Source organism: Mustela putorius, unplaced genomic scaffold (genome assembly GCF_011764305.1).
Source record: "Mustela putorius furo isolate JIRA1106 unplaced genomic scaffold, ASM1176430v1.1 tig00000129_pilon_pilon_pilon, whole genome shotgun sequence".
Classification (NCBI taxonomy): domain Eukaryota; kingdom Metazoa; phylum Chordata; class Mammalia; order Carnivora; family Mustelidae; genus Mustela; species Mustela putorius.
This window is the reverse complement of record NW_025421290.1, coordinates 9,562,740-9,590,302: the sequence shown is the minus strand read 5'-3', so window position 1 is coordinate 9,590,302 and position 27,563 is coordinate 9,562,740. Positions and strand designations below refer to the sequence as shown.

The following is a 27,563-nucleotide window of genomic DNA, read 5'->3' as shown; positions in this document are numbered from 1 at the left end:
CTGAAATACTGCCTTTCATTGCTGAGATTTTTGGTCAAAAAATTTTTGTGCCCAAATTGAGTGCCTCACCCACCTCACTCTGGTCCTGGTCACTCTCAGTGACTGACAACCTCGTTTTCCCACCTCTCAGCCAATAACAACATACTGAGTGTTAAAGAGCTAGGCCATTCCTGTTCTGTTCCATGTGGGCTCTCTCAGTCAACCTTTTCTTTAATACTAAATCTCCATCTACTTCACAATTGCAGTGCAGTCTGAAGCCCACCATCATTTGTCTTTGCATTTCTTTCATGTTTGTCAGACTTGCAAAGTGATAGGAAGGCATCCACACCTTCTTCCTTCATAGGTGTTTCCCCAGGAAATCTCTTGCACATTTACTCACATCTTGGCATCTGCTTCTAGAAGACTCAAACTGACACACTAAAGACAGAAAGTATTTTAAATTAGAAAGTGTGTAATATAGATTTAAACCTTTTTTCAGATTTGAGAAAGTGCACTCACATGAAAGCAAAGCGGGGAGGACATGGGCAGGAGAGGGAAAGACTTCCAAACACATTCTGCCTTTGGTGGGGCTCTTAGGACCCTGAGATCATGACCTGAGCTGAAACCAAGAGTCTGATGCTTAACTGAGCCACCCAGGCGCCCCCAATTTTTTTTTTTAAGATTTTATTTATTTGACACAGAGAGATCACAAGTAGGCAGAGAGGCAGGCAGAGAGAGAGGGAGAGGAAAGCGGACTCCCCATTGAGCAGAGACACCGATGCGGGACTCGATCCCAGGACCCTAAGACTATGACCCGATCCGAAGGCAGAGGCTTAACCCACTGAGCCACTCAGGTGCCCCCAGTGTTTTGTTTCTAAGTTGAATGTGCAAAGCCAGGATATACAATGTCTTTTGTTTTTAGAGAGAGCGTTTGCAGAAGAGGAAGAGATAGAATCTTAAGCACGCTCCATGCCCATCATGGAGTCCAAGGTGGGGCTTGATCTCACAATCCTGAGATCATGACATGAACTAAAATCAAGGGTCAGATGCTTAACAAAATGAGCCACCCAGGCACCCCAGAATACACAATGCTTTAAAAACAAAATACAAAGCCTTTGGATTTTATATATTAAGTTTTAATTAAGAAGAAGTGAAAATTTATTCAGATCAATTTATTTGAACTCACATCCAAGAAGAACATTCAACTTCAGGATTAGAAATAAAAATGGGAACAGTTTACTTCTTTTTTGGTAAGGGGAGGATCATACAAGTCCAGCTGACAAGAGTACTAACAGCTTTGTGAAGTTACTAGTTAAATTCCATCTATATTCAAGTATATATCAAGTTCTTACTTGGTTTATACAGAATTGATTCAATCCTAGCAAAGTCAGGGTAATTTAAGTAAACCTCTGAGTTTTACTCTCAAGTCTGAAAGCTTAGATTTGATTATAACCACAGCAAAAGTGATTATCTTCACTTCCTGCAAATGTAATCAACTTTTAAAATAACAGGCAAACATCAATTTTACATAAACCTTATTAAGGGTAGGAGAAAACTGCAATTGTTCATTCAATTCGAGTCTAAACCACAAATCCAAATTGTACTTTATCTCTATTGTCAAATCAAGCCAAGAAAGCCTATTACAGACTGTAAGAAGTGAATGTGAACTTGCAGGATCCACTAAGGGGATACTCTGAAAATCTATCATCACGTTACTTTCAAGAAATTACAGAAATTATTTTCAAGTATGCTCCAAGGGTCACCTCTTAAATGAAGGAATAACCTTCAGGAAGTCAGGTGACAAGTATTATTTATCTACATTTTATACGCTAAGAGATGAAGATATTTAGGATTGAGTAATCTATTCAGAATTAAACAAAAAATAGACTCCACTTTTATTTGAAAAAGGATTAATGTACCCCAAATCCCTTTCCATTGGGTCATATCCATTAGTCTACACTTCTTAGAAGCCAATCCATTTAAAAAGTCACCTCCACTGTGTCAAATATCTTAATACACTAGAATGGCATAGGCAGACTCTTGTAGCATTGTTCATTTCTACTAGGACATTAAAAAAAGAAAAAAAAACGTTGTGCTTTCTGTTCATTCTTTAGAAATAAAAATAATTGTAAAACTGATTACAGTTAAAACCAAAATTGTAAAGATTTTTTTTTTCCAAAATAGAAATAATAGTCTGCTTGATTTAAAATCTTTCATTCATTTGGGTATTATTTAACACATAGGAGTTTTTTGTTTGTTTGTTTTTTTACATTTAAACATTGTTCTCCCTGTGTTGTCTCCAGAAATAGTTAAGTCTACTTTCCTGTGAAATTTACTCCACCAATCAATATATAACCTATTTGACTCATTATAAATAAAAGTGACAAAAAGGTTTTAAAATAAAAACTAAGTATATTTGTAAGAGATAGGTTTCAAGGTTTTTGTTTCAAAGGAAAAAACTGCTCTATTATGTGGGTCTATAAAATGATCCAAACTTCAGAGAGACAGGAAGTTGATAATTTGATTTGTCTTCTTAATGGCTTTGGCTCATGAATAAATGATAATGGTTTGTGTTTTTCTTATAAAAAGAAATGGAATTTGTATGAGTCCTATTGGCCACATTTACTCTACTTTTTAAAGGATTTCTAATTACTTAGACATTCTTTCTATTATTTATAATAAGTCACAACTTTAACTGAAAGCCATTCTTTGACCATTAGCTGAAATTCAGGAAAGAACACAGTTCTGTTCACCAAATCAATAAATCTAACCACAGGCTGACTAAAAGCTTCCTTTAATCTTCTTCCTTTAAATTAAACCATTCTCCCTATGAATTATTTAAGTGAATGGCATAGCTATAGAAAGATCACATAGGATTTTTCATACAAAAATGCTCCAGGATCCCAAAAAAATCCATTCAGAATATTTTAGGAATTAGAATATGAATCAAGATGCTATAGCTTAAAAAAAAAAATGCATGGTGGTGATGGTGGTGGGATTGTCCTGAAAAGCTTGAGAAATAGAAAAGTCAAGTTTATTTCCTGATTAGTGCAGGATGATTCCCAAAGCGCAGTTAAGTGTCTGGTCCAGACCAGCTATTAGCAGTTAAGTAGTTCCCTTTCACTATCAAGGCTCTTCCCTGAGGTGATGCCTAAATTCTTAATTTTAATATTTTATCTTGTTTCTTTTAGCTCCATCTTCTCTCACCAATAAGCTCTAGACATTTCCACCATGCTGATGCTTTCTCAACTCTGGAATTTATACTTTTCAAATGCCCACAAACCTAGAGTTACAAAATTTATATTTAGATATATTTGTATCTTTCCTTAAGTTCCTTTCATGACTTAGTCACTTTTGTTTTATATATTCCAATAATTACATATTTTACATTTTAAAAATAGGTTTGTGAATACTGGATGCTCTTCCAAATTTATCCCCACAAAGAGAAAGGTATTAACCTTTCTGAATTCCAATTCTTTAATGTTTTAAAAAATTAATTACTCTTTCCTTTTTCCTTCGTGGTTAACAATTCCCTTCTCAAGTCTTTATACTTGTACTTTCCATATTTCTTTTCACTCTAGCAAATACCAAAGGAAAAATACAAACCATTTCAGAGTAAATGAGTCTCTTCCCTGCTCTCATTTATTAGATCATTTACTTCAAGGATATATATATGGCAGTATTTTGAAAATGTTAACAGTTATTAATACCTTTAAGTTGAAAAAATAAGAAAGCCAAAGAAAATATATCACAAGCAACCAGTTTGAATATATGAAAAGCTACTCATATCTTGATTTTCATAAAAACATTAATTTTTACCATTATAAAAGACAACATAATTATATTTCACTTTTTCTTTATAAAATTACTCTATAACAGAATATTTGTTAGCTAGTCATCCCTAAGGTTTTTCTGTACTGATAAAAAGTTACTTTTAAAAGAAAAATATTTAAAACAATAATTGTTTCACAGAAACAGAAAGTCTCATTATCAAATTCTGATAAAAAACTATAATCATGGGTAGAGTCTTACTACACTATTAGTGTTCTTTCACCAAAAATGGATATTTAGGAAGCAGTTTATTGGTAAATAAGACAAGCTTCTCAGTGATCTACAAAAAGTGTCACAATAAAGATGAGGTAGTATGAGACTTTTCTACTTTTGAAAAAGGGAAGTATCATCTTTAGAAGAGATATTTATCCCGATATCGGTGTTAATGATATCCTGAGCCTCATTACTCCACAGACAGGTGCCATAATTAGTAGTTACCCTACCTGGAATAAGACAATCTTGAGATCACTGAGAAAAAAAAAATGCTAGAAAATGGTAAGATATTTTCTTGGTTTAATTTTGTTGTAACTGCTTAAAATGTATTTTAAAGCTATTACTGAAAAATGCCATCTTTATGTTTACAACAGAACTGCAGGAAAGGGAAATGCTACTTCAACATAAAAGCAATGATACTTAAGAAACATCTGTTCTAATTGGAAACTTGAGTCAAATTTCTTCCAATCCAGGTAGAAGCAGCTTCCTACCGGACCTAAATTAGCATCAAGAAATCAATTACTAGGAAAAACAGAAAGAAAGAAAGAAAGAAATCAATTACTAAGATATTAAAAATGCCAATTTGTACAAAGGGCTAGACAGCTCACCAGAAGAAAAAACTGTCTAAGAAATTTATTTGCACTGACTCTTTAAAAAAGTGGAGTTAGATAAGGTATCACTCCATTTACCTTTATCATACTGGGATGACATTTCTAAAAATGCTTCTGTACTGGGATAGCAAATTTAAAATACTACTTCTAGTGCCTAGTGCTATTCAGTATGGTGTAAGCCATGTAGCTCGCAAAACGTTTTTCCTTTTTTGAAGCCACAGTAAAGACATGTTAATTCTGAAGACAGGAATAATTATTTGAAACTTGAAAATCAAAACCAATATTAAGTTTCAAAAAACTGAGCTCCATGTTTTACTTCTTGAATCCTTAGTGAAGCTCACTTTAAAATAATGAAGACTACTTAGGTCCTCTTTGGTTACTGATGGAAATTTCTGGCTGTTTATAAAACCGTGGCATCTCTCCAAAATAACAGGCTCAGAATTTCTATGAAAAGGGTAATCAGAAGAAATGCTTCATAAGTAAATACAGAAAAACCCCATAGTTGCTTTAATATGTTAGTAACTACTATACTAATAGTGTTATTATTTTTAAAGCTTCCAGCGAGAAAGGAACAATATTTGTTCTGAAGATAGCAACTCATCTAGGTTGAGTAAAAGACCTATTCAAAAATAAATGACCATGCTACAGTGTAGAAAATAAATTCACTTCCAAAAAGTCACGTTCTCATTTGATTCTTCCTAATCAGATTAATCAAATTTAGTAATACTGCTTTATAGTTAGTATTTAAAATGAAAACACTTCAAGTTTAATTTCAAACCATTTTGTTACCTTTAACATCCCTATTATTTATTATTAAGGTACAAGACTCAATTACATTGATATGGATTGTGAATTACAACACACTCAGGTTAACTGAAGAATTTTAAAACAACTCGGGAAAGGGGGATGAGGAAACTGTATTTTATGTATAGGGATGCCAATGGCATAGGTTAACAAGGGAACATGTAGGAAAGGACATAAGCTTATTTTTAAAGGAAAGTATGAAATATAGATTACTTAATTGTATTTGCAATGCCTACCAAATTTCAAATATCCCTGGACCTTACAATTAAGAAAAAAAATTAAGTATACAATCTATCTGTAAAACCAAAAACCAAACACCTGGTAAAAAATATTCATTAACCCCTAGTGTGTAACTTTAAACAATTAGTTTTTCTTAAGAAAAATAAACTGATCTGGAAGTAAAATTTAGGGCAGAGATTTATTTTAGATTTGAACTGCCCTTGTAGAAAAATTCAAAGTGACATAAGAAAAATAAAATATTAAATGAAAATATGTATATAATCATTCCCATATTCCTACACATTCCCTAGCATTGTTCTGGTGCATCAATCCTGAGTACTCTAACTTTTGATTTATAGTGATATTCCTTCAGATATAATTTCATAGAAGAAGGAATTGGAAGGGCATCAATGCCATCATAAGTTGTACAGTTACAAATAACTGTTCTGCATATATGCTGCAAGGAAAAGGGGAAGGTCCGAATTAAAGGAGTGGATAAAAGTGGTTCAAAGAACATACAGGCACTTGGGTCCTTATAATGTTCTAGGAGCCCAGTAATGTCAGGAGAATGGAAGACACAAGGATCATGTGCATCAAAGCTAAAGTTGTGATTCCATTGTTCAATTCTAGCATGAAGAGAACGACTATAGCGTCTAAAACTGACTGAGAATAAATAGTCTTCCTGTGCTGAGTCTCGAAGTAAAAAGGTACCCTCTGGTTTTCCCTCTAGTAGAGCTTCAGCTGCATATTTATCCATAACTCCCCAGTAACATGGATTGTTATTGATCTGCAGGAGGTCTGGTACAAGACAGTGGACATAATCAATCTGGGTATGGTACTTAGGAGGTGTTTCCAACTGCAGGATTTCTTCATCCATTTCCCATTTGGGTTTGTTTCTTTTCCTGGAACTTGTGCAAAGTGTAATAATTTCATCATCCGAATCCATATCACTATCTTCTATACTGTTATTTGAAAGCAGGTTCATCACAGAGCCAGTCATGGGACCACCTCTACATGAAGAAGCACTGTTGGTGGTTATGACACAGGGCTGAACATTGGTTTGTGAGAAGCAGTTTACCTCTTCTTCCACGTTTCTTCTTTGTTTTAGCTGACCATCCCTCAGTTCACTCTGAGACGAGTCTGTGCTTACCCATTCACTGGATTTGGAATTTATAGGAGCAGTGTGTCGTTTAATAAAGTGCCACCTAAAGGCTAAATCTGATCGAGGTGGGAAAGGACACTTATCTAACATGAGTTCACTGATATGAATTTTCCTTTTAGATGGAAGCCCCGAAGAGTGCCGACCACTACAATTCTTTATTGGAAAACACTGCCCCACGGCATCTTGCAGTTTCTGTTTAAGAGAGCGGCCTAAAAATCTATGCCCACAGGAATGATCTAAATCCAACTCGATAGATGAACAGCTGTGCTTCCTTTCTTGGCTCCTTAAAGGAACTTCAGTTTTCTCTACAGCATTCACTGTTTCAGCATCTGAACAACTTTCATTCTTTTTTGACCAAGATAGTTTCTTTCCACTCCACACATAACCGTCCTTTCTGTCAGCACTTCTACTTCGACTAGTTTTGGGCCTCACATCTACATTTTTGCTAATACTTTCACTATTTTCTGCCATTTTAACAAATTATCCACAAATTCCAGTGTTATAAATACTGCTTTTTCAGTTTTTCCAGCAGGAAGTTTCTTCTGGGCACTCTCTGGATATATCTAAAGGAAAACAAAACAAAACAGCAGTCATTTGTCATTCACTTCTTTTTTCTTAAATTTTTTTTGAGAGAGAGACCACAGGAACAGGGGAGAGGGAGAGAGAGAATCCCAGGCAGGCTCCATGCTCATGATAAGCAAGTGGGCAGGGGTGGGGTAGGGGTGAGGGGCAGAGACGGGGGAGAGAATCTCAAGCAGACTCCACATTGAGCACTGAGCCCAACATAGGGCTTGATTTCCTGACCATGAGATCATGACCTGAGCTGAAACCAAGAATCAGACAAAGTTTAACCAACTGAGCCATCCAGGCATCCAATTGTCATTTACTTCACACACAGTAGTTTCTATTTTAAGCCCTAATCAGACATAAGATGAAAAAGCATAACTAGTACATGAACAAGATAAGAATACTGAATATGTTGGAAGACAGTTCCAAGATATTTTGTTTTCACTTAAATGATCTGCTCTTCTATATACTATAATTTCATAGTGCCCAGGAGTCAAGAATATACGTTCTTTTCCTACAGTTAATTTTCAATGTAGGTTGGAAAAAGTGAGGCCGCCTCTTAGTCCAACTGTATGCTCAAAATATGAACAATTGCTAGTCTTGAGGTATACCTTATGTCAATCTCTCCTCCCCTTATTTTTATTTCACAGCAGACTAGTCAGTGAATTGATTACAAGAGGTAGAAATACATGAGTTGGTGTTTGAGAACCACTACCCTGTAGTTCCCTCAACCCTCAACCTCCCTCTCCTTGCTTTGTTTCCTATTGATTGAAAATATAAACTTTAAGTTCTAAAAGCTGTTGAGAATTAATAATCATCACTGAACAACAGGAACGTCATGCAAGCATTCCCAATGCAGTTTTGTCAACTCATTTCAGTCAATGGTCAATTTCACTATCAGTCTGGGCAGTTTTTAGAAAATAAGGAATAGGATAAAAAAATAAAAAATCTGTTACTTTACACATATACCCTTGTATTTTTCTTGGTAATCTTGAGAAACAAGCAGTTAAATTTCTATAGAGCAATGACTGTCTTATAAAATTGGCTACAGGGGCACCTGAGTGGCTCAGTGGGTTAAAGCCTCTGCCTTCAGCTCAGGTCATGGTCCTGGGGTCCTGGGATTGAGCCCCACATTGGGCTCTCTGCTCAGCAGGGAGCCTGCTTCCCCCCCCCTCCTCCCCACCTGCCTCTCTGCCTACTTGTGATCTCTGTTAAGTAAATAAATAAAATCTTTAAAAAAAATAAAATAAAATTGGCTAGATACATTAGAATTAAACAATGTGAAGCACTGAGTTTTATTAAGACTAATAGTAATGATTGGTTATATAGGGGATTAGCGCGAAGGCCCGCGGCGGGTGTTGACGCGATGTGATTTCTGCCCAGTGCTCTGAATGTCAAAGTGAAGAAATTCAATGAAGCGCGGGTAACAGCGGGAGTAACTATGACTCTCTTAAGGTAGCCAAATGCCTCGTCATCTAATTAGTGATGCGCATGAATGGATGAACGAGATTCCCACTGTCCCTACCTACTATCCAGCAAAACCACAGCCAAGGGAACGGGCTTGGCGGAATCAGCGGGGAAAGTAGAGGGGATTAGCTTAACTATTCTTAGGTGGAATATTAAGCCCAGAATTGAGATTCTGTAATCCTAAATAAGGATTTTATAATCTCAAATATTATGCAAATTAAATTTGAATTTGGAGACTTTACAATTAAGTTTCTGATTATGTCAGAGGAACATCAGAATCCCACCAGTCACGTAAATGTTTAGAGCCACCTGAATGCATTTTCAAAGCAATAGGATTTTTCAAGCAAGCATCTGTAGTAGCAAATAAGACTGGCAAGTACTTAAAAGTGTGAACTAATGAATCAGACTTGCCAAATAAAATACTCCATTTCTGAACGCTGAATAGTACCTGGTGATTATACAGACTATTTTGTTTAGTGAGCTCACTAGTGAATACTCATTTAAAATCCATAGGGAAAGTATTTCTAAATCTAATTTTGGGGGATACATCATCATTTATTATACCAAAATTATATTCAACATTATGCTTTAGCTGTTTGTTGACTAAGTTCCACTGAACAAAAATAAACAAGAAGGCAACAAAGTAAGCTGAAGAATATGAAGAGTCATTGATTAGAAGAGACATCTGTTATTAAGAGCTTATACTTAAACATATTTTTCAAGATAAAAAAGTAATAAAGGAGCCCTAAGCAGACCTTTTTCATTAATACTACGTAGTTTCTACTTTTTTTATTCAGTTCTGAAAAATATGTAAGATCTGAAATGCCTGGTGATCTACTAAAAAAATACCCAAAGAGCAGTTTATTAAACTCTATAAGCAACTTTACTCCACTGAATATAAACTCCCTCAACTTGCCTATTAACTCTACCTTGTACCATTTCTTCTTTCACTTCTATTATCAAAGATAAGCTCCCTATCTCTGATCTTGATGGCATTCCCATCTTTACCAGGGCCTGCTTCAGTTTTTCTCTCTCAAGTTCTCTCTGCTGTCAGTAACAACCAAGTCTCCTATAAAATTGTTTAGTGATTCTAATGCTTCTTTTAGCTACTACACCTGCTGCTTTCCATTACTAAATTTGTTAGTGAATATTGTAACTTCATTTCCCCTCAAAATGAGAACAGCTTTTTGTTTTCTGATTGTAAAATAAGTAATTGTTTGGTTTGAAATGGCCAAGTGAAAATCTTTTTGCTCTATCCTCTCAGAAGTCAACCTAAAACAAGGAAAAAATGAGAAAACACAAATCTTATCTTTGACAAGACTAGCAGATATCTACAACTTGAATCACAAAATATGAGGACAGAATATGAATGGAGGAGCAGTAAATAACTCAGCAGCTGAGAGCTGGGTAACACTAGGCACAGAGATGACAGGGATGAGAAGCAAACCAACAGAGTAAGCAAAGTCCAGGACTCTGAGGCACCAGCGGATACAGAAGTGGGTGGAGAACAGGGTGGAAAATATGCATAAGTACAACTGGATCTCTCCATTTTTTACTCCTACACTTAGAGGAGATGGGATATTTATCATTTGGGGAAACGGAACTAGTGAGGCCCAGAACTCTGGATATCAGACATAGAGGGCAGAGGGGAGGTTTGGAACAAAAATCAGAATGAAAGCTCCTACTTCCTTTTTCCATCCAACACCCAAAACTCCAGCAGCCAGACTTATACCTCCTAATAGGGGAACTAAAAGATACTTTGCAGAAGAAACAGAATGGCCAAAGAGAAAAGACCTCTAGATGCTGACAGCTGGGACTCCACCAATAAAAAGCTCGGGGGGAGGTACCTGGGTACCTCTGTTGGTTGAGTGATCCAAGAGTGGACTCTTGACTGTGGCTCAGGTCATGAGCTCAGGATTGTAAGATCAAGTCCCTTGCCAGGCTCCGTGCTCAGTGGGGAGTCTGCTCCAGATTCTCTCTCTCCCTCTTCCTATGCCCCTCCCCTGACGTATACTCTCTCTCTCTCTCTCAAAATAAATAAACGAATCAAAAAGAACAAAATAAAACAAATAAAACTGGAAGACCCACCCAAGCATGCAGAGAAGCTTGCCAGTCCACAAGCCCCACCTACTCACACACACAGCTGTCGGGCAGCATTGTTGTGCTTCATTCACTCCACGATATGAATCAATAGTCACAGGTCATCAGATTTTTGAGGAAAGCCTCTAACATGAACAATAACAGTTTTAGAGGCTAAAACTAAAAGCTTAGAGAAAACAATAACCACAAAAAGAGCAGAAAATAAAATTAATTTCTTCCAAGTTAAGAGAAGATATCACACCTATGAATAAGTAAGAGGCGTCTGGGACAATTGGAGAACAAGAAAGTTTTGTAAATTAAAAATATGATTACAGAGATAAAATATTCAATAGGAAAGTTGGGAGAATAAATTGAGGAAGTAACATGAAATAGGAAAAAAATGGTTTATTAGACACAAAAGGTAAGAAAACTTAGAGGACCAATATAGACATTTCACAGAAAATAACAAAATGAAGAAGGGAAACTATGTTAGAAAATTTCTCAGAACCAAAGGATATGTGCATCCATACTGATAGAGTTCACTGAGTACCCAGCACAATGGGGGGGAATGCACACTGAGCTACATTATTCTAAAATTTTAGAACCCTAGCGATAAAGTGGAGACACTAAAGAGGGCAGATGTCATGTTAAGTGTTCTTACCACAGTTAAATAAAGAAATAAATAAGTCCACACCCCAAAATTGATAAAAATTAAAAAACAGTCTTCCTGGGGCGCCTGGGTGGCTCAGTGGGTTAAGCCTCTGTCTTTGGCTCAGGTCATGATCTCAGGGTCCTGGGATCGAATCCCCACGTCAGGCTCTCTGTTCAGCAGGGGGCCTGCTTCCCCCTCTCTGTCTGCCTGCCTCTCTGCCTACTTGTGATTGCTCTCTCTCTGTCAAATAAATAAATAAAAACTTTAAAACAAAACAAATCTTCCTGAGGAAAAAAGGTCACAAAGGATTGTAAATAAATGGCATCTGGCTTCTCAACAGTAACACTGGAAGCCAGAGGCTAGTTTTGGAAGATGGAAGCTACTTTCCAACTTTGAAGAGATAACCAGCCAAATTATCCATCAAATATGAGGATAAATTAAAGAAATTTTCAGATATGCAAAGCATTAACAATTTTACCTCATATTGGAAGATACGGTCTTCTAAAATTAGAATGTACACCCACAACAAAAGACATAACACAGGAAATAAAGAGAGGAAATGTGGGGCGCCTGGGTGGCTCAGTGGGTTAAGCCTCTGCCTTCGGCTCAGGTCATGATCTCAGGGTCCTGGGATCGAGTCCCGCATGGGGCTTTCTGCTCAGCAGGGAGCCTGCTTCCTCCTCTCTCTCTCTGCCTGCCTCTCTGCCTACTTGTGATCTCTCTCTGTCAAATAAATAAATAAAATCTTAAAAAAAAAAAAAAAGAGAGGAAATGTGAATTCTTAGGATGATGAAGAAGGAAAGTCTCTAGATAATAGGGTCTCCAGAGCAACTAGTTCACTTAACGACACAGGGCTATAGACTCCAAGGTGGAAGATCTTGAGGAAAAAAAAAAAGAACAGACTTCTGGAAAATTCAATCGAGAACAATGCCAACAGAAGAAGAATTAGGTAATTATCAATTACACAAAAATTCAAGAGTTATATAAGAAAGTAGAGTTGTAAAACACCTGGCTCAGGACTGCAAATATCATTTACATATTCATCAAAACTGCAATATAAATGCAATTAAGAAAATGGAAAGATGGGATGCCTGGGCGGCTCAGTTGGTTAAGCATCTGCCTTCCGCTCGGGTCATGATCCCAGGGTCCTGGCATTGAGTTCTGCATCACGTTCCTTGCTCAGCGGGGAGCCTGTTTCTCCCTCTGCCTGCTGCTCCCGCTGCTTCCTGCTTGTGTTCATGCACACTCTCTCACTCTGACAAATAAATAAACAAAATCTTAAAAAAAAAAAAAAATAGAAAGGAAGGAGACTTAAAAAAAAAGAAAAGGAGACTAAACGAGTTAAATCCTCATCTATCATAAAAGGAAGTCAAGTGACAATGTCTGATAACTGATGAATCAAGAAAGAAGTATTAGCATACGATTTAGAAATATAAAGGTAAATATCTGAAAAACAGTTAAAAGATTGAAAGTGGATGCCTTTGGATTAGGTAGGACTGTAGCATTTATATTATCTAATATTTCAATTTCATTTTTAACCTGGGTGCATATATCATTTTGATGAACATAAATAACCATAATTCATAGTTATGATTAATTCAAACTAAGCTAATAATTATGAAAAAAACAAAAACAAAAAACCCCAAGCTATCCATAACCCTACCATTCAGCAGAAACCATTTTAACATCTTCAACATCTTTATGCATGGATATGAGAAGAATGCAGTTCCATAGCACAGTAATGGTGGCCACTAGCAGTTATGGTTTGAGTCCAGTTTATTTTATACTAGCCACATGACTTGAAACCTCAGTGTTTTTCATCTATAAAATAGAGATATTGGGGATGCCTGGGTGGCTCAGTTGGTTAAGTGGCTGCCTTTGGCTCAGGTCAGGATCCCACCGTCCTGGGATCGAGTCCTGCATCAGGCTCCTTTCTCAGCCGGAGATTGCTTCTCTCTCTGCTTCTGCACGCCACTCTGCCTGCTTATGCTCTCTCTCTCTCAGACAAATAAATAAATAAATCTTAAAAAAAAAAAAAAAAAGATATTGATGTTATTGTATTCAACTGTTGGAGATTAAATGAAATGATGTATATAAAGTACTCAGCTCAGATCCTAAATGTATTAAGTAATCAATAAATGTTCTTATTTTTTTTTACAATGACCTCTTATTTTTTTTTAAAGAAACAGATTATACCTATATTATTTTATTAAAGCACATAAGCCAGTTTAATAGAAATTATTCCTGGGGCTCCTGGGTGACATAGTTGTTGGGAATGTCCAACTCTTGTTTTCTGCTCTGGTTGTGATCCCAGCCCCATGTTCAGCTCCACATTCATCATGGTGTCTGCTTGAGATTCTCTCTCCCTCTTCCTGCCCCTCCCACTTGTTCTCTCTCTCTCTCAAATAAGTAAATCTTAAAAAAAAGAAATAGTTTATAATGACAACATGACAGAATACTTTTGTCTCTAGTCCAATTCTAACTTAAAAAGTTTATAAGCAAATAGAATTTTCGGGAGGATAACATGTTTCAGTGAAAAAGGATCAACATGCCAGATATAGCTGGAACTCAAGAGACACGAAGCTAGAGAACATTTTCTCCCAGAGAACTAATTTCCACCCTTATTCTATATAAGCTAACATGCCAACATAACAGATTTACTTTGATAAGGCTTACCAACTTGTACATAATAGTTACTAATAAATTAAGTATTCTCTGGATTTTTGGTTAACTGTTCTTACATGTGCTAATGCTGCAGATGTCTATAAAATAATGTGACATACCATCGCCCTAGATGAATGTTCCATACATTTACTTGTACTTAAAGAGTTAATACACAGAAAATCTTGACTTAGTTTTATATGTATCTGAGAATTATAGCCTTCTATAAATTTTACATAGCTATTTCTTTTGCTAGAAAACTGAGTTCATGCTTCAGAAGTCCCTTGCACTTTTATAAATTATGGCAAAAAATTGATTTGGTAAAACATGACCATATCAATATATGGTCCAAAATGTCATTTAATGTTACAGTCTTCAAAGTAGTAAGAAAATTTAACTTCTACTTATATTTGTATAAACATTAGAAAAATTAAAATTCATTACTGTTGAATATATGCTTGGCAATGTTCCCATCACTCATTGTCAAATTACTTGTTGGATGGTGTCCTGTTCCTGAAGGAAGAGTGGGAGTTCCAAAAAGCTGAGGACCTGATGGCAGCCCTCTCCATTTCTTTGTTTACCTACAGTGAACTGTACCTGCTTCCATGTTGCTAGAATAGATTTGTGGATTATATTACCTTAAATAATATAATCTTCAAAATATTTGTAAACAGACACAATCATAGACATTTTATAACGTATCAGGTTTGCTAGTTATCTTAAGGTAACTAGCAAAGTACCGAAGTTGTTGAAATTGAAGGTGTTCTAAAATTGATGATCTTTACTGGGAATAAGTGGTTCTCAGAAGCTATTTAGCAGATATATTAAAAAAGAAAGGCAAAACAGAACATTTAGCTGGTTATTTCATGGTGTAGGTAACATCTTAATTACTAATAAAGTAACTGCTTAAAAAAGTTTGTGCTACAGAGAGATCTTTTTAGAAAAAAGATATTCAGAATTTCCTTCACTATTATGTGATTTCTTTACAAAAATGATAAAAATCCATTATATGTATAAACTCTCAAATCTTTACATTTAGAAAAATAATTTTCTTTCTTTTCTTTTAAAGATTTTACTTATTTATTTGACAGAGATCACAAGTAGGCAGAGAGGCAGGTAGAGAGAGAAAGAGAGGAAGAGAAGCAGGCCTCCTGCTGAGCAGAGAGCCTGATGCGGGGCTTGATCCCAGGACCCTAGAATCATGACCTGAGCCGAAAGCAGTGGCTTTAACCCACTGAGCCACCCAGGCACCCCAGAAAAATAATTTCTTAATCTCTTCCACAAGTTTCATTAAAACTTAACTTTTTTTTTTTTTTAAAGCGAGTGCATGCAAGGGGTGGGGAACAGAGCAGAGGGAGAGAATCTTAAGCAGGCTCCATGCTGTGTGGAGTCTGACATGGGGCTCAATCCTATGACCCTGAGATCATGCTTGGAGATGAAATCCAGTCAGACACTTACTAAGCTTAACCGACTTTTTGCCACCTGGGGGGGCAAACCTTAAAATTCTTTTTTTTTTCTTTTTCTTTTTTTCCAAACCTTAAAATTCTTTTATTAAAAAAAGATTTTATTTATTTATTTTTTTAAGATTTTACTTATTTATTTGACAGACAGAGATCACAAATAGTTAGAGAGAGAGAGGAGGAAGTAGGTTCCCTGCTAAGCAGAGAGCCTGATGCAGGGCTCGATCCCAGGACCCTGGGATCATGACCTGAGCCGAAGGCAGAGACTTTAACCCACTGAGCCACCCAGGCACCCCCAAACCTTAAAATTCTTAAAAATAAGTTCAACCACCGTGTTCTCCAAAAAAATAACAATTTTTAATGAGAACATTATTTTTACTGTTCTATTTTTAAAGACTAAAGATGAGTATTAGAAAAGTGTTTTGGTGTCTTGCCTATAGAAATAAAATCTAAGTGTAAAAAAAAAGTGTTGGGTTCTGAATCTGAATGAATCCTTTCAAATAGCCTATCACTAGTTCTTGGAATTTTACAAATTTCGAATAAATGAGGCAGAAGAGATCAAAGTGATAAGAAAATGGCTTTATGGGGCACCTGGGTGGCTCAGTGGGTTAACCTTCTGCCTTTGGCTCAGGTCATAATCTCAGGGTCCTGGGATCGAGCCCCACCGATGCGGGGGGCTACTCTGCCTACTTGTGACCTCTCTCTCTCTCTCTGTGAAATAAATAAATCTTTAAAAAAAATAAGAAAGTGCCTTTACTACCATTTTTTATGTAGTATAGAAATCAAAGATGATACTTTAAAGGGTGCTGACAAATCCACACAAATCCTTTTGGAGCAAATTTTAGAAGAAATATTAACTTGGGCTAATATTTAAATGATTGTATGTTCCCTGAGCATGCCAGAGAGAAATGGCCAGGAACCTGTCACTGAACAAGAGAGAACAGAAAACTAAGAGCTGGCAGTACCTGGACTTTTAAAAGTGGAAGGACCTTAAAAGAATCCTGAAAACCAAAATATTTAAGATACATGATTCTAACTCTTTAGGGAATAAACTGGATTAAACAGATGTATTTTTTTCTTTCCAATTTATAATTTTTTAATAATAAAAACAATATATGCTCAGTATAAATTTATGGAACATCCAGAAAAGTTTAAAAGTTTTAAAAAAACCTATAATTCAATTACCTAAAGGTAGTAAATTTAGACATTTTGTTCTAGTTTCTTGCAGTTTATTTTCCTGTAAGAGTAATTTAGTCTAAAGAGAAAATTTTAGGGATGCCTGGGTGGCTCAGTGGGTTAAGCCTCTGCTTTCGGCTCAGGTCATGATCTCAGGGTCCTGGGATCAAGCCCCGCATTGATCCCCACATTGGGTTATCTGCTCAGTGGGGAGCCTGCCCCCCCCCCCCGCCCCGCCTGCCTCTCTGTCTACTTGTGATATCTCTCTTTGTGTCAAATAAATAAATAAAATCTTAAAAAAATAAAGAGAAAATTTTAATGTTTTAAACATCTATAAAAAATCAACAATCTAGTTTTTCACTATATTATATTTAAAAATGATAATGGGCAGATGAAATAGCATGAAGGGCTAAATCATCAAATACAGGCTAAAATCCAGACTTTGTCACATACTAGTTATATCATCTGATTTTAAAATCTCATTTAGCTTCAATTTTCACACTGCAAAATCTGGATAATGCAAGCTGCCTTATGTTTTTACCACCAGTATTTAAGATGTATGAAAATAGCATACATTGAGATTAATGAAAATGCATATCAGTTAGCTTCCAGGAGTACTCAGAACTTCTAATGTAAAATTAATTTCTAAAAATGAGAGGTGGGCAAGTGGCAAAATTAAAAAAAAAAAAAAAAAGGAACAAAAGACAACAAAGTCCACATATAAGGCTTGAAAATCTGAGGCTGAGGGGGCTTCAGCATTTCTTTCTTTTTTTTAAGATTTTATTTATTTATTTGACAGAGAGAGAAAGAGAGTTCACAAGTAGGCAGAGAAGCAGGCAGAGAGAGGTGGATGAGCAGAAAGCCCAATATGAGGCTCAATCCCAGGACCCTGGGATCATGACCTGAGCTGAAAGGCAGGGGCTTTAACCCACTGAGCCACCCAGGCACCCTAAACCTTTAATTATTATTATTTTTTTTTTAAGATTTTACTTATTTATTTGACAGAGAGAGATCACAAGTAGGCAGAGAGAGAGAGAGAGAGGATGAAGCAGGCTCCCTGCTGAGCAGAAAGCCCGATACGGGACTCGATCCCAGGACCCTGAGATCATGATCTGAGCCGAAGGCAGAGGCTTTAACCCACTGAGCCACCCAGGCACCCCTAAACCTTTAATTATTAAAAGATGTAGCTTCTTGCAGCACCTGGGTGGCTCAGTGGGTTAAGCTTCTGCCTTTGCCTCCAGTCATAATCTCATGGTCCTCTCAGGCTCTCTGCTCAGCAGGGAGCATCCTGGCCCCCATCCCCTCACCCCACCCCTGCTCCACCACCCACAGCCTCTCTGCCTACTTGTGATCCCTATCTGTCAAATGAATAAATAAAACCTTTTAAAAAAAATACAGCTTCTAGCAAGCAAATTTAGTAAATACATAGATTTCAACAGAAAGAGTAGGCAAAGTTTCTTCTGATTATAAATTATTCTTTCCATTGTTTCATAATAATTACATTTCCTAAAAAAATTACATATCCTTATATTTAAGCTTGGGTGATAAGTTTTACCAATATAAGTTTTAATAAACTAGTATAAGGTGAACTCCAGACTTAAAATGCTTTTGTGTCCTAATGTGTTTTACTAAATTCTAAGTTTTATGGCAACACTTATGATATGGAGGAGCAGTATGGTAGACTACCTTGAATCTGAAGGTAAAAGATCTGAGTTCCATCTCTCATTTTGACATTTGGTAGGAATGTGACTTTGGACAAACTAATCTCTCTGAGTCGGTTTCTTCATCAATAAAAGTGTGAATATATCTGTCTTGCTATGTAAGGATCCACTATCCAGGTGACAAAGTAATCAAATACTGTTGCTGCCTCTAGCCACAAGAGCTGGATAGCTGGGAAAAGAACTTTTATTGTATTGTCTTTTATAACTTAGTAAGTTTACACATAGTCAAGTATTATTTACTCCAAAAATAAATTAAATAGGCTGGTAAGTTTCAGGACATCTTCAGAGATACACAGATCTTCAGATTTCTAAATTGCCTTTAGAAATTGCCGTTCTCCTCATTTATTTTTGAGAGTGAGAGAGAGAACACACACATGTCAGAGAGATGGGGGTTGAGGGGCAGAGGGAGAGAGAGAATCTTAAGTAGGCTCCATGCCCAGAGCAGAGGCCACTTGGGGCTCAAATTTCATGACCTGAGATGAAACAAGTTAGATGCTTAACTGACTGAGCCACCCAGATGTCCCTCTCTTTAGTTATTTTAACATTCTCTTCCAGCCTTATCTTTCACGTAATTAGTGATTTTTACATCAAGTACATATTTTGTTGAAAATGCATTTTTTAAACTCCTTCCATAACACAACACTGGTATGTTTCTTAGATAAACTGAGTCTCTAAGAGTATATAATGTAGCTAATACTCATCACCATCAGCAGAATTGTAATATATTCATGTTTTCTCATCCTATTGCTCTTGAGAACAATATTTGTGAGTGTAAGGACACTATAAATGGTCACAACAGAGCAAAGCTAACTAATCTTCATAGCAGTTTAATCTGTGATCTTGGTGTCATTTTCAGGGAGTTCATTCAGCTACCCACTCCTATGAGACACCCACTGTTAATGATAAATAAATCCATTTGGAAAATTTTGACAGCCACAACAGATTCTTTTTAAAGGCTACATTATCCTAAATAACCACACTATCTTGCTAACATTTAAGTTACTTGCATTTCATTACCACACTATCTTGTACATGTTGTTTGAATGTCTGTTTCCATCAAGACCATGAACTCACTCACATTAAAATTTATAGGCATTTGACTGAAAGAGAAATGTAATACCAGCAAAAGTAAGAGTTTATCTTTTAATACTTGAAAACTTTTACAGGATAATGATTTAAACAAAAACAGTCTATTTTAAATAAAAGCACTAACTACCCACCCAAGGTACCCTGTTAATAACACTAGACATTAGTAACAATTAGTTTTATACATCCATGAGTATCTTCTATACACTGTAACAATCCATGGAAGCAGATATCTCCATTTTAGAAATAAATCTGACATTCAGAAAAAGTAAAGCATATTCAAGGTCATACAATGAGTAACTGAGTAATTAAAACCTGGGGCTGTTTGACTCTAAGGCCTAAGCTCTTTCCATACATATGAAATCTGTAAAGGAAATTTTTCTTTAACCTATGGATTAAATGGCTTGATTGTTAAGGCAGAGTTAAGGGAGAGAAATATAGATACCATTCATAGTTTAATTATTTTTTAAAAAGCATTTTATTTATTTATTTGAGAGACAGAGAGAGTACATGAGACTGGGGAGGGTCAAAGGGAGAAGAGGACTCCCTGCTGAGCAGGGAGTGAGACATGGGCCTAGGTCCCAGGACTCCAGGATCATGACCGGAGCTGAAGGCAGTCACTTAACCAACTGAGCCACCCAGCCATTCATTCACGTGGCCATGAATGGCCACAAAGCCATTCATAATTTTAAAGTCACATAGTGTTATAGATGTCATAGTTAGGGCATTTTATACCTAGAATTCCTGTTCCAATTTACAGATTTTTTTTATGCTGAGCTCTGAATAGTACGGCCTTGAAATCTCATCAAGATATATTCAATATAGAGACAAATATTATCAGAGTTCCACTTCAATCCCATAGTCTATCCAGTGATATTTACTTGGATAAAAAAAATTACATATCAGTCTATCTAAAAATTAATGAATGATCTCCAAATAAAATTAAGTCACTCAAAAAGAATCATCTCAGGTATCTTGTGCCGTTGCGGGAAATCCACAATAGTTTGGCTATTTTTCCACAAATTCCAAGTTCACTTTCAGCCAACCATTTTTCCTCTTCATTAACATACCAAACTTGAGTATCTAGGAAGCCTATGTGGAACCCTAGTGCTCCAAACAACCTTCACAGAATGCCAAGACAGGAAGAACAATAGCACCGTTTGTGTTAACTGTGCAACTTTTCACAATGGAACTAGGTTGAAAAACAATGGGGAAATGTCTACACCAGAAAAACGTCTCCCTTAGTTCATAAATTAGTGTCTGATGCAGACTAGAAGGTGGGTACCACAAAAATATGTAACTGTGAGGGTATTCATCACACCCATCTACCAACATGGGAGAACACAGGGACACAATCAAAGCATGAACTTAATAGCCGAGACCTTGGTTCAGATTGTAAGGCGCGAACTAAGTATTCAACAATATTCTTTAGTTCTGGCTCTTCCTTTAGCTCTAAATACGCAGTTCAGAGAATTTTAGGTGGGGGAAGGGGGAAACCCAAGTTACTTTCTTCTTAAGGGATATATGTAGAAGGTCCCCCCCCCCCATAAGCATTAATGTGCAGGCCATACCTCTTGGAACTAAGAATTGAGATGAAAATCTTCCCTCCTTTATCGCTATAGAAACGACAAGGTAAGGACACGAAGGATGCCAAGATTAAAGGTTTGGGAAGGTTCTCGGTCTCCTTGAGAGAAGATGCTCAAAGACCTCATTCTCTAACTGGGCCCCAAGGAGGAGCTGGACACGTTCAGCTGCACTCGGATATGGTTTCATGTTAGGAGAGGCTGGAAGGCGACAGCCGACCCCAGTCGGCAAAGCCAGGCAGCAACCACCCTTCCCCCACTCACCTCTCAGACCGCAGCTTAACTGGGGCTGTCCGAGAAACTGCCGCCATCACCACCGCCATCCCTCTTGAGTGCTCGCTAAGGTGGAGAAGGGAGGCCCAGCCACTTCTGCACCTCGTGTAGGTCCGAAAAGGCCGATGCCTTTGTGCAAGCCCCCACCCGTCGGCGCTGAGTTCCTGTCTCACACATTGCGGTCACCGCCTCCACCTACTCCCAAGGCGCTGCCATCACTTCCGTGTTCGGCACCCTCCCTTTCTTTCTCACTCCCCTAGCAACCGGCTTTTTCTTTTACCGGCGGCGCGCCGCTGACGCCACCACCCGGCGACTTCGGTCCCGCCCGGCGCTGGGCGTGGGCGAGCGGGCGCAGGCGCAGTGTAGCGAGCTCGCCAGAGCGCGGGAAGCGGCGCTCGGTTGGCTCTTGCAACGCGTTTTTCAACAGTGGAGAAGGTCGGTCCGGTTGGTGAGTACTCGTTCCCGCTGCCGGTGCCCGTGTCGCGCACCGAAGGGAAGCGTGTCCTTTTCCCGGCTTATTGTCTGGCAGACCCTCTACTATATCTTGTTTGTGCCACCAGGGTGGGGGGAAAGGGGCCGCCGGAGACTAACTTCCCTTCCCCATCAGTCACTGTCTTTCCTCACCTTTAAAATAATATTAGCTTTTATAAAACATTTTTAGGTAGGTAGAAGAAAAGATGCCTGCCACACAGAAGCCGATGAGATTTGGACATACAGAGGGACACACAGATGTCTGTTTTGATGATTTGGGGAGGTAAGGTGCTTGGAAAAACAAAAACAGTATTTCGGGTGTAAGTATTAGCACTTCTGTTGTTTTAAGGTAGATAAGTAGTCAACCTAAAATGACTCACCCAGGTAGAGAGAAATAAGGCTGAAATCTAAAATGGCACACATATTTTCCTTAGATTTATTGATCAATTCGGACCGACATGGTAGAACTAGTATCTCGGAAAAGCGAGTGTAAAATCATATTTCCAGACGAGTTGGAAAGATGTGACCTTTCCCCCGGAATTTTCTTTTGTTGCCTTCCTCTCTGCGTCCCACATTATTTTATTGTCAAATCACCTACTTGTCAAATTCAGTGGCTTGTTCTATCTTTCTGGTATTGTATCTTTCCGTGGCTTTTGTAATGCTATTTCATTTTCTCATTGTTGTTTTTAACCTTTTGACAGCTTTTTAAAAAATTAATTTATTTTAAAAATTAACATATAATGTATTTTTAGCTTTCAGAGGTCGTGGTTGATGATTCATCAGTCTTTTTTTTTTTTTTTCTTTGTAAAGATTTTATTTGTTTATTTGACAGAGAGGGAATATAAGCTGGGGAAGTGGGAGAGGGAGAAGCAGGCTTCCTGCTCAGCAGGGAGCCTGATGGCCTGACTCCGTCCTAGGACCCTGGGATCATGACCTGTACCAAAGGCAGACGATTAACCACTGAGCCACCCAGGCGCCCCAGTGTCATCAGTCTTAATATAATACCCAGTGCTCGTTATATCAGGTACCCTTCTTAATGTCCATCACTCAGTTACCCCATACCCCCTTTTGATCGCTTTTTTCCCAACTTATTTCCTCTGCTTGATTGCTAAATTGTGATATTTTCCCAAAACCCTGGTCTCTTTTACCTTTTTAAGTTTCATTCCTCTGCAGTACTGTCCAGTTGTGTGGCTTCCACGGTCACTCCTGTGTTGATTCTTTCACTGAAAAATATACTTGGGTGTCAAGTCTGGTGGAGGCTAGAGGCACAGTAGTACAAAGCACAATCAATTCCTTAATTGACCTTGAAGTCTTTTTAAATCGACATACATTGAGCACAAATTAATCACAAAAGCAAATGTGTGTTTAGAAATAAGTGATAGGTGCAATGATAAGTATATTTGAAGGGAAGTTGATACAGCTTGAGGAAGCAGGGAAGGTTTCTCTGAGGGGTTGTTTCTTGAGATGAGATCTGAAGATTGAGTAGACGTTCGGGAGTAAAAAGAGATGGGGTGATGATGGCAGTGAGGTGGTAGTGATGGCATTCCAGACAGAGGGAACACTGCAAAATTCCAGTGGGGGTAGGGACCATGCCTAAAGGACTGAAAGAAAGCTAGGGATGCCAAAATGTAGAGTGTGATACGGGGGCTGATGAGAGATGAATCTGTGAAGGTAGGTAGCAGTTATCCTAGCCAGGACCTTCTGTACTTTATTAAGGAATCTTAATATGATAATATTAGAATAATGTTTATAATATATATTTATATGTATTTATATGTTATATATAAATATATATGTATAATATATATTATACATATTATAATAATAATAGAATAATATTTTTATTCTAAAAGTAGTAGGAATATTTTAAAAATTTGAAGCAGAAACATGTGACCAGACTCTTGTTTTTGAGAAGTTACGTGGAGGATGAATTGGAGGAGTAGAAGTAGATGCAGAAAGACTGGGATCTGTATTACTCTGATAGAGTATGATGGAAGCTTGAACTAGAGAAGATGTGTATGGAAAAAAGGATACATTCAGGAAATACTTAAAAGGTAGAATCAATAGGGTGGATCAGACATTAAAGATGAAGGAGAGGGAGATGTATGGGATAATGTCTATGTTTCTGGATATAACATTTGGAGAAATGATAGTGCCATTCACAGATATCTGAAATGCTTGGAGAGATTATTTCAGAGGTAGAATGAGAGTGGAGATTAGGAGTTTACATTTGGACATTTAGAATGTTTCTTTGAGATCAATTAGAGATGTAGACAGTCGGATAAAATGGGTTGAAAGCTAGGAGAAGTAATAAATGTAAGCTAGAAACAGAAATCTATATGGTTTTTTAAAAAATATTTATTTATTATTAGAGTGTGAGAGAGAGATCACAAGCAGGCAGAATGGCAGGTACAAAGAGAGGGAGAAGCAGACTCCCCACGGAGCAGGGAGCCTGATGTGGAACTTGATCCCAGGACCCTGGGGTCATGACCTGAGCTGAAGGCAGACTCCTAACCGACTGAGCCACCTTGGCACCCTAGAAATCTATTTTTGCTGATGTTTCCTGGAGTTCAGGATTGAGGTCCAGGCTGCAAATCTACATGTGGAAGTTGTCAATAAGTAGATATTTAATGCTATGAACTTAGATGAAATCGCCTAGGGATAGAGTAAATGTAAAGGAAAAAGGTTCAAGGGCTAAGCTCTGGGACACTCCAAAACATTTAGAGATCAAGTTGGAGAGGAAGATCCAGCTAAGGAGACTAAGAAAAGGTGACTGGAAAAAGCAGAAAATCAAGAGACAAGAATGATGTCTAGAAGGCAAATGAAATAGAAGCTTTTTTTTTTTAAATTTTATTTATTTATTTGACAGAGATCACAAGTAGACAGAGAGGCAGGTAGAGGGAGAGAGGGGGAAGCAGGCTCTATGCTGAGCAGAGATCCCGATGTGGGACTCAGTCCTAGGACCCTGAGATCATGACCCAAGCCGAAGGCAGAGGCTTAGCCCACTGAGCCACCCAGGTGCCCTGAAATATAAGCATTTTAAGGAGAAGGAAATAATAAAGTGGGGCGTCTGGGTGATTCAGTTGTTAAACTTCTGCCTTTGGCTCAGGTCATGATCCCAGGGTCCTGGGATGGAGCCCTGTATCAGGCTCCCTGCTCTGGTGGAAGCCTGCTTCTCCTTCTTGCACTTCCCCTGCTTATATTCCCTCTCTTCTTGTGTCTCTCTCTGTCAAATAAATAAATAAATTCTTTTTTTAAAAAAAAGGGAGAGAAGTAATAAACTATGTCAGATGGTGGTGGGTCAAGTTGAGGACTGAGAATCCACCATTAGATTTAGTGATATGGAGGCACTGGATGATCTTGAGCTTTTTAAATGGAGTGGTAAGAATGAAAACCTTGTCTCCGTAGATTCAAGAAAATGGAAAGGAAGGAACTGGAGTTCGTAAGGATGACACATAAAGAGCAAGGGTAGTTGGATAGGAATTTGAGGTCAGGAAAGGTCTTTGTTTTAAGGTGAGAGATACAGTATATGTAGAGTGGGGATGATCTGACAGAGAGGGATAAGTTGATGTTAGAATAGAAAGAGGGAGAATTGCTGGAGTGGTAGCCTTCAGTAGGTGAGAGGGGCTACAGTATAGTGCATAAGGGGTAGACAGTGGCCAAAGGTAAGAGCATGGTCAAATTCACAAGTGGAAGGAAGGAGCAACTAAATGGGATGGGGAGAACATGCAGCCAATTTCTGTAGACTGCATCTGTTTTCTGAGTAAAAGAAGAAGCAAAGTTAAGAGTGGGAGGCAGTAAAGGTTTGAAGAAAGAGGAGTATATATGAGATAGATGTTCAGAAGAGAAGGAAAGCTGAAAGGCCTAGGGAAATGTTAGGTGGAATACTGGGCAGCACTAAGCCTACTTTAGGTTAGTGATCACAAATTTAAAGTGAGACCAGACAACCCAGTTATGTGTTTTTCTCTAGCTGTGTTTAGCTCTGCAAGTGCAAACTTTTTTTTTTAAAGATTTTATTTACTTGCTTAAGGAAGAGGGAGAAAGAGAAAGAGCACACAGCAGGGACCCTGCAGTGGTGCTCGATCCCAGGACCCCAGGATCATGACCTGAGCCAAGGGCAGAGACTTAATCAACTGAGCCACCCAGGTGCTTCACGTACAAATTTATTAATAGGCATAGATAGGGAATTTGCCAGGTAAGTATGACACAGTGAAGAAGGGTCAGAAAGTTTGAGGATGAGGTAAAGGAGTGATCTGAAGGACAGACTGGAATCTAAGCCAGATTAGGAGGGATGTGAGAATTTGAAGGGAGTGAGAGACAGTGAGGAAGTAGTTTCAATAGATTGTAGATCCTAATAGAAGTAAAAAAATTGTTGAAGTTAGGATATTAAGGGTATAAGGTGAAAAGATAAGTGATTAGGGTGATTGAAATTGAAGTTATGAAGCAGTTGCAATATTGATAAAGACAAAATTTATGCTATGACCATGGGGGTTTGAGGATGAGGTGGAAGACAAGGTTTGGTGTAAGTCTTTGTCTAAATGGATACTGATAATACTAAGAATTACGATAGGAATAGTGTTCTTAGAGAATGACAGTGAGCCAGCCTTGTGCTAAAAATTCTTAGGGAACATGGGAGATTTCTCTAGTGATTTATAAGTGTTTTGATAGCAGTTTTTTGCTGTTTTCTTTTTCTTTTTTTTTTTTTTAAGAATAGTTTGTAGCAATAGAATGGAAGTAATAGTGAAATGCAAGGGAGGCCCATCAATAGACCCCACAGGAATGTAGAAGAAAAATTAGCCACCCTTTAAGAGGGCTGAAGATGAAGCAGTGTTCTCAGAAGAAATGTTGGGAAAAAAAGCTGAGGATGGAGAGATTTTTCTGGTGCCTGACCGTGAATTTCATGAGGCCAGTGGAAGGGTCAGGGAGAGGGGGGTCAGATGAGGGACAGAACATTGCTTTGTGAGGATGGAGAATCCAGATGGTGAGAAATAACTTGGTAATCATTGGCTTCTTGTAGTTATGTCACAAAGAGGATAAAAGCATGATAGAATTAGTCCTTACAGTGGTTTTTTTACTCAGAAACTTAACAGTGATTTTCTTACCATCCAAACCAGAGCACCTTTGGAAATGAGGAGAAAACTTTCAAGAGTTAAAATTAGTTTTTAAAATTATTTATTGATTTGCAAATTATTCTGTTTTGGTAGATCTGTAACATTTCTTTTCAAAAACTGTTTCAAAACATTTTTTCATAAAAACATTTGTGACATTAAAACATTAAAAAAAATTTTACTTTGATTTTCTAAACATTGAACATATAATCCAAACATTTACATAAATAGAATATTTTTGGTACATATTCATGTACTTTAATCATTTTTTAGCCTTCCTCTAACATGATATTACTGATATTTTTCTGAAAAATATTTTTTTCAATATTGTCTTTTTATTTTTATTATAAAATTGGAGTCTTCCTCAGAGTTAAATTTATAGTGAGAACTTGAAGTGAGACCTTCAGTGACTTTCTTTTAGACCATAATTTTTTTGAAGA

General features: G+C 37.5%; 2 protein-coding genes and 1 long non-coding RNA gene across 4 annotated transcripts in view; 2 read left to right on the top strand and 1 right to left on the bottom strand.

The window, feature by feature from the left end:
- Positions 1 to 1,093: 1,093 nt before the first annotated feature.
- SOCS4 (suppressor of cytokine signaling 4) lies at positions 1,094 to 21,834 on the bottom strand. Its single transcript, XM_004738820.3, has 2 exons — positions 21,536 to 21,834; positions 1,094 to 7,382 (listed from the first exon to the last, which is right to left on the bottom strand). Exon 2 carries the CDS (start codon positions 7,288 to 7,290, stop codon positions 5,965 to 5,967), a length of 1,326 nt encoding a protein of 441 aa, XP_004738877.1. The 5' UTR covers positions 7,291 to 7,382; positions 21,536 to 21,834; the 3' UTR covers positions 1,094 to 5,964.
- LOC123389048 lies at positions 8,721 to 17,988 on the top strand. Its single transcript, XR_006603579.1, has 3 exons — positions 8,721 to 8,968; positions 11,309 to 11,311; positions 17,977 to 17,988. It is a non-coding gene; the product is annotated as an uncharacterized LOC123389048 (long non-coding RNA).
- Positions 21,835 to 21,879: 45 nt separating the features above from the next.
- WDHD1 (WD repeat and HMG-box DNA binding protein 1) overlaps positions 21,880 to 27,563 on the top strand; it is a 65,967-nt gene continuing 60,283 nt past the window's right edge. The window contains exons 1-2 of one of the 2 annotated variants that reach the window (XM_045069677.1): positions 21,880 to 21,992; positions 22,206 to 22,298. In XM_045069677.1, the coding sequence (XP_044925612.1) occupies positions 22,222 to 22,298 (77 nt within the window). In that variant the 5' untranslated portion in view covers positions 21,880 to 21,992; positions 22,206 to 22,221. Of the gene's footprint in view, positions 21,993 to 22,205; positions 22,299 to 27,563 lie in introns of those variants that run through there. The other variant, XM_045069688.1, reaches the window with a different exon arrangement.

Bases quoted from the DNA above. Each gene is read 5' to 3' on its own strand.
- SOCS4 (XM_004738820.3), bottom strand. From the start codon at position 7,290: ATGGCAGAAAATAGTGAAAGTATTAGCAAAAATGTAGATGTGAGGCCC.